This window comes from Pyrus communis, chromosome 17 (genome assembly GCF_041283825.1).
Source record: "Pyrus communis isolate YQ-2024b chromosome 17, ASM4128382v1, whole genome shotgun sequence".
NCBI lineage: Eukaryota > Viridiplantae > Streptophyta > Magnoliopsida > Rosales > Rosaceae > Pyrus > Pyrus communis.
The window spans coordinates 2730194-2745235 of record NC_142581.1 but is presented as its reverse complement, the minus strand read 5'-3'; the positions used below and the strand labels follow the sequence as shown (position 1 = coordinate 2745235).

The 15042-nt window shown below is 36.4% G+C and overlaps 1 protein-coding gene and 1 pseudogene across 2 annotated transcripts; one reads left to right on the top strand and one right to left on the bottom strand.

The window, feature by feature from the left end:
• Positions 1-61: 61 nt before the first annotated feature.
• Positions 62-10723, bottom strand: LOC137749551 (inositol hexakisphosphate and diphosphoinositol-pentakisphosphate kinase VIP1). 2 transcript variants are annotated; one of them, XM_068489661.2, is made up of 30 exons: positions 10087-10723; positions 9917-9976; positions 9658-9704; positions 9371-9454; positions 9204-9267; positions 8804-8957; positions 8475-8545; positions 7909-8013; positions 7482-7574; positions 7029-7103; positions 6458-6543; positions 6146-6352; positions 5946-6045; positions 5787-5857; positions 5487-5568; positions 4857-5015; positions 4712-4754; positions 4422-4504; positions 4193-4255; positions 4041-4115; positions 3815-3934; positions 2994-3235; positions 2624-2668; positions 2345-2411; positions 1885-1956; positions 1366-1673; positions 1216-1273; positions 973-1140; positions 777-851; positions 62-609 (listed from the first exon to the last, which is right to left on the bottom strand). In XM_068489661.2, the coding sequence occupies exons 1-30, from the start codon at positions 10171-10173 to the stop codon at positions 346-348; spliced, it is 3228 nt and encodes a 1075-aa protein (XP_068345762.1). In that variant the 5' UTR covers positions 10174-10723; the 3' UTR covers positions 62-345. The 2 variants fall into 2 exon arrangements, with proteins under 2 accessions (XP_068345762.1, XP_068345763.1); XM_068489662.2 differs by having other exon boundaries at positions 10105-10589.
• LOC148689247 (putative pentatricopeptide repeat-containing protein At3g28640 pseudogene) lies at positions 10670-14417 on the top strand (annotated as a pseudogene).
• Positions 14418-15042: the final 625 nt, after the last annotated feature.

The following is a 15042-nucleotide window of genomic DNA, read 5'->3' as shown; positions in this document are numbered from 1 at the left end:
ATTACGAGGGAGGTATCAATGCGCTCGAATCGGTACAAACGACACGTGGACACCGGTGGCGGACAGGCAAATATTGCCGGTGGAGACATTAAGGTAACGACATCCTCGCTAAATAGTCACGAGAATATTACAGCAGTCCTCAAACACGTCTAACGTGGTTGTTACTTTCAAACAACATTTATCTGTGGTTTTCAGCTGTTAAGCATTCCAAAATTACTCCTGAAGTTCTCAAAATTCGACCTCGGTTGTTCAACCAACCAAAGTTCCGTGTACCTCCAGATGTGCGCAAGAACAGCGAAGAAGGTAAAAAAGCAAAGAAAGAGGCAAGGGCGGTAAGGGTGTTTTCTACTTTCCATTAGAATTAGCATGCTTATGGAAAGGCCAGAGATTTACCAGGCGCTCAAGCACCGCCGCACTTTTTGAGAAATAGCCCGAGAATCCTGCTGGAGTCGACGGTGGAGGAAAATCTTCCGCTGGCATAGCAAATGAGCGTATCATTGTCTCCATTTTATCTAATGTTAGATATGATCCCACCTCTTGCAACCTCTCTGGACCCATGACCGGTAGTGTGTGCTCTTGACGCAAGAACGAAGCCTTACTGTCATTGCTCTGCCAAGCACAAGATGAAACAGAGCTTAATTTGTTGAACAAGCAAACACAACTCATCTAGTTGATTTCATATTCCGCGATAATTGGTTTTCCTATTTTCTCCTTTTAAGAAATGCGTTTTGATTCATTTGGTGATAACAGTTTTTCTATAATTTCAATTGTATTACCTCCAATGGTGATAGATCTGCACCACGGCTAAAGGTCAATTCCACGCGAAATCTTTTCGTATCTTCAAGAGCTACCTGCAATTTCAGTTTCAAAAATAAATTGGTCTCATAAACGTATATGGGGGCTGTGTAACACTAGCTCTGAAAATTGACTGTCACACTAAAACTACTTGTGTTACACTACCTAGTTACTTACCGCTGTGTCCTCGAACATCCTCAGAACTATATAACTCATGTAGTCAAGCTCCTTAGTATTGTATAAACGCTCCAAAGCGCTATGGCAAACAAGGCCTTCCTCTCCTTGAAGAGACTCATCCAAGTTACAGTAACGGAGAACATTCATGAGAGAGTGGATATGAGATTCCTGTCATTCCAAAAATTTAATTAACTTCACCAATTACGTTCAAACATAAAACCATACATAGAAGTATGTACTCACTGATGTAAAGTACAGGCGCGTTCGCACATGCCGTTCAGGCGTTCTGACATTTGCATACCTAACAAGGTAATGAAAATTTATTAATATAAATAAATTAGAATAATCCGTAGTAGAAGGGAAGATGGGGGAAGTGAGGTTCTCTCATGTTACTTTGGATCCAAACGATATTGTGTCTCTTTATCATCGTCGTCATCCTGATCAATTGATATCTCGCTGGTTGTACTGGATCTTCTCACATCTTCATTCTTAGTGTAAAGCTTTGGTATATCACTCAAGCTAGATTTTCTATCATCGCTCTTAACATGAAGCTTGGCGTGGTTCTCCTTATCTTCCTTTTCAGTATTGGTTGGCTTTGAATGTTCATCCTGATCACTCTTTGGTTCAGCAGCAACACTGATGGCTTCTTCGCGAGTATTCCTCAGGTCAATCATTATCTTACCCAACAAACGACGAGCAATCTGAAAGAAAAGGACAATAATATAGCATATTGATAGGGAGTAAAATACAATTTGATGTTGAGGAAATAAAATGTATACAAAGAGCAGTGTACAAGAAGCAAAAGACCAACCGAGAAATCGGGAGAATGCATATAAAATATGTACTGCTCTAATTAAGGATATTTCTGACATAAGGAGTAATATGAAAGGGGCATGCCGAAGGAAATGCTACCTTTGAACCAATCTTGAGCTTCTGTGTTGGATTAATGCCATACTCATTTGGGATGACTCCATCTGCAAGTAACTGCAATTACCATTCCACAGAGGAGTCAGTCTAATTTTGACGACAGATTCATAAGGAAAGGATAATTTAGAGGTCGTTTGGATGTGCTTTTAAAATGAGGTGAAAATGTTTTTGGAAACAATCCTTAGTAAAAATGCTAGTAAATCCTGAAAAAGCCCTTAAAGTGCTTCATAACCGGTGCTTCTTGTAGAAAGCACTTTAAGTGCTTTTGAAACCCAAAAACATTTTTTCTGAAAGTGCTTTCAGTCATTTTAAAAGCACATCCAAACGAGCCCATAATCTCTTTAAAGCAGCAAGGCTAGATGCTCGAAAGCAGAATTATGAAGAGTCCGGCAGCCACATTTTGCTATATAATAAAAGCGTTCCCGGATCATGATTATGTCTTTACCTGAGCAACTTTGAACAGCTCATCCAGACCTTCTAGATTAAGATGTGCATTATGCAGGAGATCGTATCTGTCAAGTAATCACAAATCATATAAATCACATTCAGCCAAAAAATAATAATAACAAAATAAAATTCCAAACTCTCTTGTATAGTTAGATTGGATTGGAATCCAACTTAAAACCTTGACAACAATGATACAGCAAAATAATCACACATAAGCAGCAGCTGATTGCATAAATTTGGTACACAATCTAAAAAGAGAAGAAAACTGACAACTTACTTGCACGAGTCATAAACGTCTGGAATTTGTGTTATGTCGAATCGTCTGCCAGTAAAACCAATGTCATTGTCAACAAAACTGTGAGTCTACCCATATTAAACTGTCCTATTTAAGAAATAAAATCTTATTTTGAGCCACAATTATATTATTACATAAAGTATTAGGTAATTGTCAAATATATTTGAAAAGAACATAAGAGTTGAAATATAAAAAATTTTAAGAGTTTGATGTCCCAAAAGATGTTTCATGACTTCAAAACATCCGTTGCATCTTCCACGCCTAGTGTGGCAAATAATTTGAATAAATGCAACAATAATCAAATTGAAATAAATATTTAAAAAAAAAAAAAAAAAGATGTGCTAGAACTTACTCTTTTCGTTCACTGTACAAGTCCCTTACAAGCTTTCTCCATCGAGCATACATCAAGAGGAATCCCTCACTACCGCATGGTAATCCAGCAGCAATACGATCAACATCAATGTTAGTCTTACCAAGGGCCCTTGCTTGGTCATAAGGAAGTATTACATCATATGAGCTTGTCTTTGTAAGTTCCTCATCTTCATCCTTGGCTAGCAGTCTTACTTGTTCGGTGACCTTCTTAGTCAATTTTACCTATTCATCGGATACAAAACATTAAGGTTAAAAAGGATTATTTGGAAAGCTTTAAAATGGAACTGTTGCAACTTGACAATAACCGTTAATTGATTGTTAGAAAAAGCACACGAAAATAGAATTCATTGCAAGTACTATATCATGCACTATAACTGCATCAGCTGGTCTTCTCACCCTGATTTTTTTGAGAATCCATGAGAAGATCACAACAGAATGAGCTATTTATTATTATGATATGTGTCAAATTGAAGTGATGCATGCAGCCAAGGCCCTTATCATGCCTCGATCAATTTGATCAGGCAATCACAATCAATTCTCACTATTCAACTCATTGAGAATATTAAAAGAAATAATAAATTAGTCCTTGACAAGACGAAAAACCAAAATTTTACCGTCCCTTCTATCCAGTCAAGGATAGAAGGGAGCGGGCTTGGGTGTTCCCTCTGGTCAAGAATTTGAGTCTTCATATTTGAAATTTTCATAACTCATAAAGTCTACATTAGCATGCTACTAAATGACGAGTAACAGACTCGATTGAGGACCAATAAAACTGTAGGTAAGGAAATAGAAACCAATTACCAATTTAGGTAGAAGTTGAGAAGCATTTGAAGGTAGACCACTTCCATCAGCCATCCAAGGAGGTGTTGCACTGTTATTACCCGTCTTTAAACCACAAGTAATAATCTCATTCAACCTAGCCTGCAGGGGAAGTGTGTGGAAAAGGGAATCACATAATCAGATAATTGTTGAAGAAGAAGCATTCTCAATTATGGGCTAAATTAACATGTGAAAATGATAGACAAACCTTTGCTTCATCCATCTCGACACTTGCATTGTCAAGTCCATCCAACATAGAAGAGTCCTTGCTAACAAGGGAAACCTTAAGAAAGGGAATAAATTCAGTCATGCACCTCGACTTCCTAAAGCAGTCACTATAATGTAAAGAAAACTACAGACCAGGATTGGTGTTAGCTGCCCTTCAAGATCAAGTAGGCCTTTAGCAAAAGCAGCTGCAGACATCTGTAAACAAATACGTTGTAAATAATGTAACTCATCAATGATGAAAATTCAGGGGTTAATGATCATAACAATTCATTCCATTTAAATAGAGATCAAATAAGACAAGAAGAAAATGGGAGCAATATATAAAAACTACATAAACCCACGAGCACTAATGAGGCAATACCTGCACACGGCCCTCATCAGAGCTGTAGATTTTAAGATCATGACGATAGGTGCTATGGAGGCGAAGCAGGCCGGTACCTTCACCTGCAATTGTGGACAAATTCATTATGAGAAGTACCCAAAGAAAATAATTCTGAAACGAAGTAGCACTGTGAGCAACCTTGTAGAGGCAAAGCTGACTATATCTTTGGAAGAAAATAATAAAATCCAAATCTTCAACATATATGTTCATAAACAGGGAAACAAGTATAATACTAGAAGTAAAAAAAGAAAAAGAACTGTGACTATTACCTGGATACATATTATTCCGAAAATATCTACCCAGCTCCTCAGCCTACAAACAAGTGAAAGAAGAATAACACTATGATTTTAGGACAATGACGGCTCTTAAATTACAATCTAGGAGCACATAAACAAAACAAAAATGAATCAATACCTGCTTTCTTCCAGCATGTGTAAGGACACCCCCGTATTTAAGAACCATCAAAGCTTCAACTGGGCGTTCTTCCTCACCTTCACCATTACTTTTTGCCACCTTAACCCACTTTAGTGGCTTTAGTTGAACCTTCCTATAAATGCCAGAGAAATGGCCCCCCTTGATAAAATAAGCATGAAAATAGCACATGATTATAACCACAAGGCAGTAAAACACTGTATCAAAACAATTCCAAAGTAAATGAAAATATAAATGTGTGCGCATTTCTTTATATGACAGTGATCCAGCAAAATTAGCTTCATTTCGCACATCTTTTCTGACCAATTTTGGGTATCAATAATTAACTTAGATGATACAAAGTTATCTTATAAAAGAAATCCAGATTGCTTTATGAAAAGAACGTTACAGTACAGAAAAAGTGAGCATTCCCCTGATAGTTCGTGGAAGTAGTAAAAGTGTTAGATTAGAAATCATTTCACATTCTGTTCAGAATTGCATGAAAAAATGAGCCATATAATACAGATAGATAAGCAATAAACTCATTAAAATTATACTACATGAACCTCTAAAGCACAGAGAGGAATTACAACTGAATATATTAAAAGCACAAATTCCAAATAAAATAAATACCTCCTCAAGCACTGCTTTAACTTGACGAAGTTTTTCAGCATGTTCAATGTCTTCCGCCTCACTATCACTTTCTCGACCTGGTCTAGAAAATGTAAAAGAGTCCTCATTAATTAAGAACCCTCACCAATGCAATCATATGAAAACCAGCTAGTAGATATCATTAGTGTTTCCTGTTATGACTTTAAACATGAATTTCAAAGAAATGGAAAAAAGGTAGAAGGTGAGTTTGATATGAATTGCATACATCAACCATTATTTGTTAACTAAAATAAGAAGAAAGTTTAATCTTAAAATACATACCTGGTACGAGGTACTAGCATTCGTGTGGCATCTAATAAATCTTGCAATTGGACAGCACTTTTCAATTTTGTCTGCAAAATGAGAGCCAATAACAATGGTCAGTCTATACAATACGTTGGTCAAAATAAATTACAAGGTCTAAAAGGCAAAATCAATCACCTCGGATCTAGGTCGTCCACCATTGTACTTAAGCATCAAGTTTAGCAGCTTTTCCTCAGTAACCTTCAGCTTTACCTTCTGCTTGGGAGTTCTATCACCACTGCCAAAGAAAAACAGGGATGAGAAGAGATAGCAAGCAAATTAACTACAGGTATAAAAGACAAAAACAAAAAAAAAAAAACTGAGAGAAATAGACATACTGACGAATAATAGCAATAACACAACGTAGCTCCTCTGATTGCCCAAATCTGCCAATGATTCCACTTCCTTGACGAGTTAGTCCCTCAGTAGGTTGGCTCGGTTCATTGACTTTCCACGGTAATGTTGGTGGAATTGCAGAAGAAAGATGAGGGGCCTTGGCATCTAAAAATATCTTCCTGAGCACACAAGCAGTATCATCATAATACCTGTATTGCAAAGTAACATCAATTATTTTGTGACCATATGAAAAACCAGATTTAGAGCACCTTCATGATTAATCAAATAACTATGAAGAAATTAGCAACCATTACTTGTGAGAATTTTTTACGAAACTCCATCCATTTACGTCACAAACATAGGAGCGTCCCTCACAGCGCAAAAGGTCAAACCCACAAACCTGCAAAAAATTAGAAGAATTAATACGAACCCAAAGTAAAAATAGTTAATAAGAAAATCATATGGATAGAAATTAATTATATGCATGTGTCTAGCACTGAACCATCTCAGCAAAGCTGAACTTTCTCCAATGAAAACTTATGTAACATTACACTAAAAACACAACATAAAAGAGTTCTATTGCATATATCGAACCAGCTGACATGAGATTGGAAGGTAATGTTAACATGTAATTAAGGAAAATGCTCGTGGCAGCAGATATATTTTAGTTTTTTCCAATTTTCAAAATATAATTTTAAAAAGGATCAACAAATAACACAAATGTATCCCAATACATGCGAGTTTAATGAAGGTATCAGTACCTTCACAGTATCAGCAGACAAACTTACTTACTGGCACACGAGAGATTATTAAAGCAACATCAAACCAATTACTGCAATTAATAATTAGCCTGTAACATCCAGATACCACATTTGAATTACATACCGCTTGCCTAAATGCAATGCAGACCTCCCTTGCCATTTGCTTCTCAGTAGGTGTCAGTAAAACAGGATACCTCACCTGTCAAACGAATTAACAAGCAAACATCACTCTTTCAACCCTCATTCGGCAATAGCAATGTATCCATTCACCCCAGTATTTCCTGCTTGCAGCATGCTATGTGCTTTACCATAAACAAACCTGGCCCAGACACCATCTACGTTAAGGATTGGCGTGACATCATTGGTTGAACCCACATTATAATAACTTTCATTCTAAATATCTAAAGAGCTATAAACATTGGTATTCCTAAGAAACATGGAAAATTTCCTCACTGGAAATAAAGAATTAACAAGATTACAAGAAATTGGATATCAGAAATGCAGACAAGAGAGATACAGAGAGAAGAATCAGCCGAACAAGAAGATCAACCATACATATCTTACATACAGTACTTACTTCCTTGCCATCAGGATTTCTCATGACAACACCATCAACAACAGGAGACTTCCTTGCCTCAGCATGTGCATATTCAGGTCCCACTGTATACACCTGTATTATTTAACAAGAGAAAAAAATTATTTATGAATACAACCAAGTTAGAAGAAAATAATGGCCTTGAACAGTGAATATGCACAGATAGAACTGTGTAAGTAGTCTCTATTAAAATTTGAACACAGCTCAAGAAAAACCCATTCCATGCTGTCAATATGATGACAGCAACTTGAAATGTTAAGGATATGTTAGATTAATGAGAAAGAATATAAGGATGCAAAATAGTAACAATACTATTTTTCTTTTTCTTTCCCATGGTACTATGGTAGCACTTAACCTGATTATCATATAAAATTAAGAACATTGAAATCTCAAACTCAAACCATCCAACCTTGACATCTGTTCCTCCAGTTGGCATGAATTCCTCATATATATAAGAGCCTTCACGTCTCACTCGTCTAACCTCCGGATGGAACTCACTAGACCGGTTACCAACCTAAATCAGTCAATGACAACATAAATTGAATGATCATGGATAATGAACATAGAAATTCCACGAATTCATAAACAGAGTAGTCTCAAACTGGATACACTGCTAGCCACGTTTACATATCAGTGGGATGACAACATGATTGCCCATAATTTGTTTGGCAGTCATGTTATAACTAACGACATATGAGTAGTAAGACTGAACTATCCACACCTCCTCAAAACCACACTTTCGTTTTTTATGGTCAAGGTAAAATTTGACCTTACAAAAAGTTTGGCTTGTGTGCAAGAAGAAATAAACTAGAAGCCTAGTGCAAATCAACTATCCATCAGCTATAAGACTTCCCTAAACTTTCTCGTAGATGAATTACCTTGCTTTCAAATATTTTCATATCACACATCTGAAAATACAGATGGACACAAACTCTCTTTCAGAGAAAATCATACAATATGCAGTTAAAACCTCACCTTCCTAAACAATTCCTTCATTCCTCCACCCGCCGAACTGGGATAATATATCATTATACTATGATCATCACCTTCATAAAAGCAAAAGACGAGAGTAAGTAACGTTATTCTCAATAAAACCAAAAGCAATAACAGGTGCACAATAAAAGCTTATAAAAGAAGTAATAACCGATACTCCTAACATTTTAGCTGTGAGTCTTGATTAGGTTTAAGGATTTAGCAAAAACAAGGTTCAAATAGAGGCACAGAAAGTTTATGGCCAAAACGTAATTGAACAAAAATCAGATTAGATAAAACAACTTATTAATAAATGTTGGAAACAAGTTGACCTTCAACAGGCTTCTCTACAAATGGCTTCCAGAAACGATGACCATGAACCTCAACAAAATCTTCTTCCTCAATAAAATAGTCCAGCTCTTGATACGGTACTTCTCTATTCACAAGGGCATATCTGGGAACAGGGACTCCGTGCATTTCAAGATGCTTGAATCCACCAAACTAATTCATTAGTTACTGACATTTTATTCTTATGAACATAATTATAAGAAATAATAAGAGCGAAACATTAAGTTCATGCATCAAGACTCATCCACTTTTGACTTAGTAATTCTCTACAAAATGCTGTCAGTGAACATTAAGGAGTATGGAGGGGAGCGGGGGGCAGGGGGCAGGGGGCAGGGGGCAGGGGGATAATTGAAAACCTTAATAAGATGAAATTGATAACCATACCTCATATACCTTCCTCCGGTCATGAAGAAGGTGTTGCGGCTCCAACTCATTTACTAGAAAAGGCCTGGATAAACGACCAGATAGAGAAATAAACAGCCGTCCGTTATCAAATATAACCGAACGGATGAATCAAATAGAATCGGTACATGAGCAACAGCAGAGCTTACTTCCTCAAAGCAGCATATGCCTCAGCCTTTTCCAAAGGATAGCCAGAGGAATGAAAGGCAATCAAGCAGTCACAAATTGGCCAGCTGACATACAGTAACAGTGCAAACAAATTAGTCACCTAAATTTTATGAACTGCAACAGTCACCAAGTTAATGAAACTAGAAACTGTCAGCGTAAACGAACACGAACATTTCATGCCGTTTCAATCACTGCTCAAATAAAACCACGGCGCTTACATAAAATGTGCGAAACAGATACTGTTACGATAATCATTACGAAAATATACCTTTCGATTGGATCTTCAAGAATGACTCTGTCCCCAAAATGTGTGATCTACGCGAACATTCACAAACACGAAATGTATAAGATTATACCGTAAAATCGAAACTGCGTATATATTTGCACTATAAAACGATCAACAACACTAACAGTTCCTAAAACTTTTTCGATACGTAATAATCATCGGTAAAAATGGAAAATTAGATCGAACTCGCAAACAAGAACAATTTCAACACGAAAATCCAAAGAGAAAACAAAACCAGTACCTCAAATTCGCCAAATGCTTGCAGCCTTTCGAGAATCTCCCCCATCGGCGCCGAAAACACCTGCAGAAAACGAACAAGTTCATTGTATACATACATCGCTCGATACAAATACATGATTGCTTTCGAAGCGTACGCAAAAGTGAGCAAAAAGGAAACTAGAAAAGATGAACCTCGGAGCCGCATTTCACCTTCTTTTCCATCACACAAACTCCAATCTTTATCTTCTCTCCGATTTCTCTCTCCTGTTCCTCCTCCATCTCTCTCTCTCTCTCTAACTCTCACTTCCACAGCTCAAATCCGAAGCAGAAGTAACAGAGCTCGTTCAGCAACTCACCGCCGCTCGATCAGAGAAAGCAGATATATACACACACACACGTATACGTGTATGTATAGGTGTACGTATAGGTGTATGATAGGCGCATGCCAGCGAGTGTTGGAGATTACCACAGACGCAATACGGCGGAGTTTTAGCTCGGAGGGAAACTCGGGGCGCCGACTCGGGCGAGCGAGTCACGGGAAATAGCAGACAGAAAAGGTGATGTGCGTTAACCGCTAGAGGAGCGGAGGAGCGAGATTTTTCCGGATAAATAAAGAAAATTGAAGAAAAAGAGGAAATATTATATAAGGGATGTGTTTGGAGATAAACATTCTTGGATTCTGGAATATGCAGCTCAAAGCATGGATTGCGACGTGGAAAGGTCTACACGGATTTTGGATTTCGGATTTCCTTCCATGTGCAAAGTGTAGCTGTCCATGACCAACTCCACTCCCAAACCCATGTGGGAGAAAAAAAGGTTATCTCGGTACTACGAGGACAGAATTTCAAACTAATTATATAGTTTTATGTGAAGTTTTGGCAACAAGTATTTTAAGATAATCACGCGTTCGGATTTGGAAAGATAAAATAAGTTATAGTGTGTAATTGTTTTATTTTTTTTTTAATATAATGTGTAACAGTTTTTAAATATCGCAATTCTAACATTTCATGTGCAACAATAATGCAATTTCAAATCGATCATGTTTTATTACGTAGATAAATATAACAAGGAACGATGATTGACGTTAATTATAACTTTAGTTTTGTTGCTTTGGACCTTGTCCTTTTGTTAAACTTTATTAAGCTTTTTGCACCGTAATTAGTATATGATTTATTCATTTGACAAGTGGCATGTTGGATTTGTTGAGAATCTACTACATTTGGTTTGATTGGATCTTTAACTAAGGTGGATTGTCTGCCCTTTTATTTTCATACTCTCTTCATGCCTCCTATGATGTATGATCATAATTAAACTACATCAATATTTTATATTAAATTTTTTATAGAAATAATAAAACAAAAAGTAATAGGAATATAAAATGTTGATGTAGCTTAACCGTGACTATACAAAACAGAAGGGAATGGAGAGTATGGAAATGGGAGGGCAGACAATCTAACTCCCTCTAAACTTCTAGATTTCCCTATTTATAAAATAAAAAAAAAATAAAAAAAACTTCTAGATTGACCAACATCCATTGGGTTCTGCCATATTCCGCATATCTTCTATTTTCCCATCAAATTACATATTTTAGTTCCAGTTTGATAAATTAAAGTTGAATCTTTTTTTAATTCGTTATGATAATCTATTCTTTTATATTATTCACTAAAGTTAGGTACTAAATTTAGTACCGGGTGAAACACGAGTTTGAAATTTGTCTTTAACTATTGGATTATACCATTCAAGAAAATTAAGGGATTGTTTGCTATTTAACTAAAAAATTTATAATCTTCAAATATAAATGTAACTAAACCACTAAGTACCATTAACTTTAAAATAAAAAATTAGATAAACAAAAAACTATAATAAATGTAACTAAACCACTAGGTGTCATTAACTTTTAAATAAAAAATTAGGTAAATAATACCAAAAAATCTCTTTAATTTAAAATTGGAGTGATTAATTCTCAATATTTCCAAGTTCCCATGGTATTCCATTATATGAAAAATACTTGGACCATACGTTAGTATCCCGGTTTGAATTGCGGGACTTGTGGCCGACCGTTTTGGGCATATTTATAAAAATATTTTTGCGACTTCACGGTAAGATGTCGACAATTCAAAACAAGGCGCACAATCGAGGTGTTAATATACTATCAAATAACGTAACGGTGTCCATCCTTTTGCATGATATTTGTTCTTTATTAAATTTTAGGGGCGTGATATCTACCTACCCTATTTTACTTCTCATATATATTTTTAATTTTTGGCCGTCGGATCGGATGAATTGAAGAAAATCAACATACATAAATTATTAAAAGGTATGTGAAAAGTAAAATGGGATATGTGAATAACATATCCCAAGTTTTAATATGTTGATCTAACATGGTGTCAGATCGTTTTTCTATAGACCGCTAGGTTGACCAAACTGTTCACGCTATAAAAAATCGTAAGCATGAAATATTAGATTCCAATTAACACAGAATCAACGTGGTCAAGATGTTCATGACAGCTCCAAACTCCAAGCTCAAATCTTGTACCTTCAATATTATTTAGTTGATCTTTCACTTATCATCCCAATAATAGATTAACAATAATCTACTCCAAATCTCCAATTAAATTGAAGATGATGTGTAAAGTTAGAGTATTATCAAAATAAACAAGATCGATATAATGTTAATATTATATAAGAGAAAAACTTCAATAAAGTTACTGCATGTGGATGGACTTAACCAGCAAGGCTTTCTCAATAATCCTTTTAATCCCAAACGAAAAGTCGACTGATTTGAGATCTTGTTTTGTCTATTCACACGACTAATCAACCATTCAATCTAACTTGACCTTTCAGACAAATGAAAGCCACTTTTTAAGAAAAATAAAAAGGTTTCGACCAAAAAAAAAGGAAAGGTGAGAAAGAAAAAGCACTTTTTAAAGTGGAAGCACCCAAATTTTGTTTGCTCATTCACCGCAGACATACTTGTGTTGTCCATGACTCGGATCAGACTAACAACATTGTTAGGTCAAAATAAATAAATAAAATAATAATACAAGGGGAATTTTTCACGTCTTAATTAGGTCTACCGGCGTCACCGACAGCCTCCTCATCTGGACTATTTGTATAGTAGCAGACCAATTGAATTAGGTCAGTTTACGAGCAAAGAATAATGTTAGTAAGATTAATTTTTTAAGTTAAATTATGTGATGTGTCATTAATAGAAAATAAACATATTGATCAACACTAAACAATAATTCAATCATCAACAACTACGTCATATATTTTACAAAATTTGGTCGAAATTCTTGTGTGTTGTTGTGTTGAGCCATTTCATGACGGCGTGAGTTCAAAGTCCGTCAATAGCTAATCTAACATACAATCTAATAAAATCTATTGTTTGGAAGAAAAAAAAAAATCAATACTAAGTAATAATTCAATCATCAACAACCATATCATATATTTTACAAATTTTGGTCGAAATTCTTGTGTGTTGTTTCCTACATTTTCTGATATGAGCAGTTTGAGTACCAAGAAATTGTTTACCAAGTGCAAAGGTACTTAAGTGCTACGGGAAGACATTGGTATGTAGGTTTGGGCCTGATGACTTCTGTGTTGCTACGGGACTCGCGGCTTGTGCTAATCTGGGGGCTCTTTGGCAAGGGAAGTGGATTCATGAGTATGTTAAAAACAGGAAAGAGTTGAAGTCGGACGTGTTTGCTGGGACTGCGCTCGTCGATATGTATGCCAAGTGTGGTTGTATTGATTTGGCTGTGGAAGCCCTTAAGGGAATGTCGAAAAGGAATGCAGTCTCGTGGGCAGCCATGATTGGAGGGTTTGCAGCACACGGATATGCAAATAAATCCTTTCGTTGCTTGGAGACAATGCAGGTGGAGGATGGCCTCAGGCCTGATGGGGTGGTCCTTGGAGTGCTAAAGGCTTGTACTCATACAGGTCTCCTCGAGAAGGGCAAATCTCTGCTTGAAAACATGAAAAATCATTACGGAATTGTGCCGAAACATGAGCATTATAGCTGTGTTATAGACTTGCTCTGCAAGGCAGGTCAGCTAGAAGAATCACTTCAGCTTATTAGAAGAATGCGCATAAAGCCATTTGCATCTGTCTGGGGTGCTTTACTTAGTGGGTGCGGAGTCCATAAGAAGGTTGATCTTGCAGAGCTTTCTGTTGAACTTCTACATCTAGAAAATGAGGAAGGCGGAGAAGAAGCCGGTGCTTATGTTCAGTAATCAAACATTTATTTGGGTGCACGGAGAGGTAAAGATGCAGTTAGGATAAAGAAGAAAGATGATGGGTGAATGATGAACCAAGAAGACACCAGATGCAGTATGATAGAGGTGGATGTAAAAGTTAATGAGTTTGTTTCAGGAGACGTATCACATTCAAACCGAGCACAGACATGTGCAAAGCTGGAGCTGATATCTGCCGACTTAATTCAGGATTGAAGGGTCTGCATGCCTAATGCGGACAGTTCTGGTCCTTCCGGATACCGAATCCTCAAGGATTATGACTTCTCATTGCCCGTCGGTACTTGCCCTAAATTATTGTTGCTCAAGTGTTCTTTTCAAAGTTATGTCTGACTAAAGATGCATGCTTTGACTTGATGAGATTGATTGTGAAGTATCCTCATCACTCTGAATGAGGCAGATACGTAAAAATCTTTCCCATGAACAATTACATCCTGCATATCTTATTCCATGTTATTAACCCTTTAACCCACAAGCATTTCGATGAAAAGTGTTCCAAAAAATATTTAAAATTTGGTGATAAAATCGTTGCAGGATTCGATCTTGGATAACTATGTTACCGTTGATCACCACCTGCAACAAAGGCTAGTATGTCAACCCGAAAAAAAAGAGCAAGAAAGACTAGTATGACGATAAATCTGCTTCCTTAGTTCTATCTATCTAATCATGGAAACATTAGGAGAGTTGGTAGCACCATAACATGATTTCCCGATGTATCAACTCCATGAATTATATCTTGTATTTTAAATGAGATTAGAGATGAATTGGCTGCATATGTATTCTACTTACTGATCTCAGTTACAAACTTCAACCTCACATTAGGAAACATACAGTTGAAATACAATTGGCCCTCCTAAATTAGACTTGTTTTTTGTTCTCATACATCAAGAAATCG

Bases quoted from the DNA above. Each gene is read 5' to 3' on its own strand.
- LOC137749551 (XM_068489661.2), bottom strand. From the start codon at position 10,173: ATGGAGGAGGAACAGGAGAGAGAAATCGGAGAGAAGATAAAGATTGGA. The intron at 8,546-8,803 runs GTCAACTTGTTT...GCTTTTATGAAG, and splicing joins TGTAGAGAAGCCTGTTGAAG to GTGATGATCATAGTATAATG. The intron at 610-776 runs GTAATACAATTG...TGTGCTTGGCAG, and splicing joins CAGATCTATCACCATTGGAG to AGCAATGACAGTAAGGCTTC.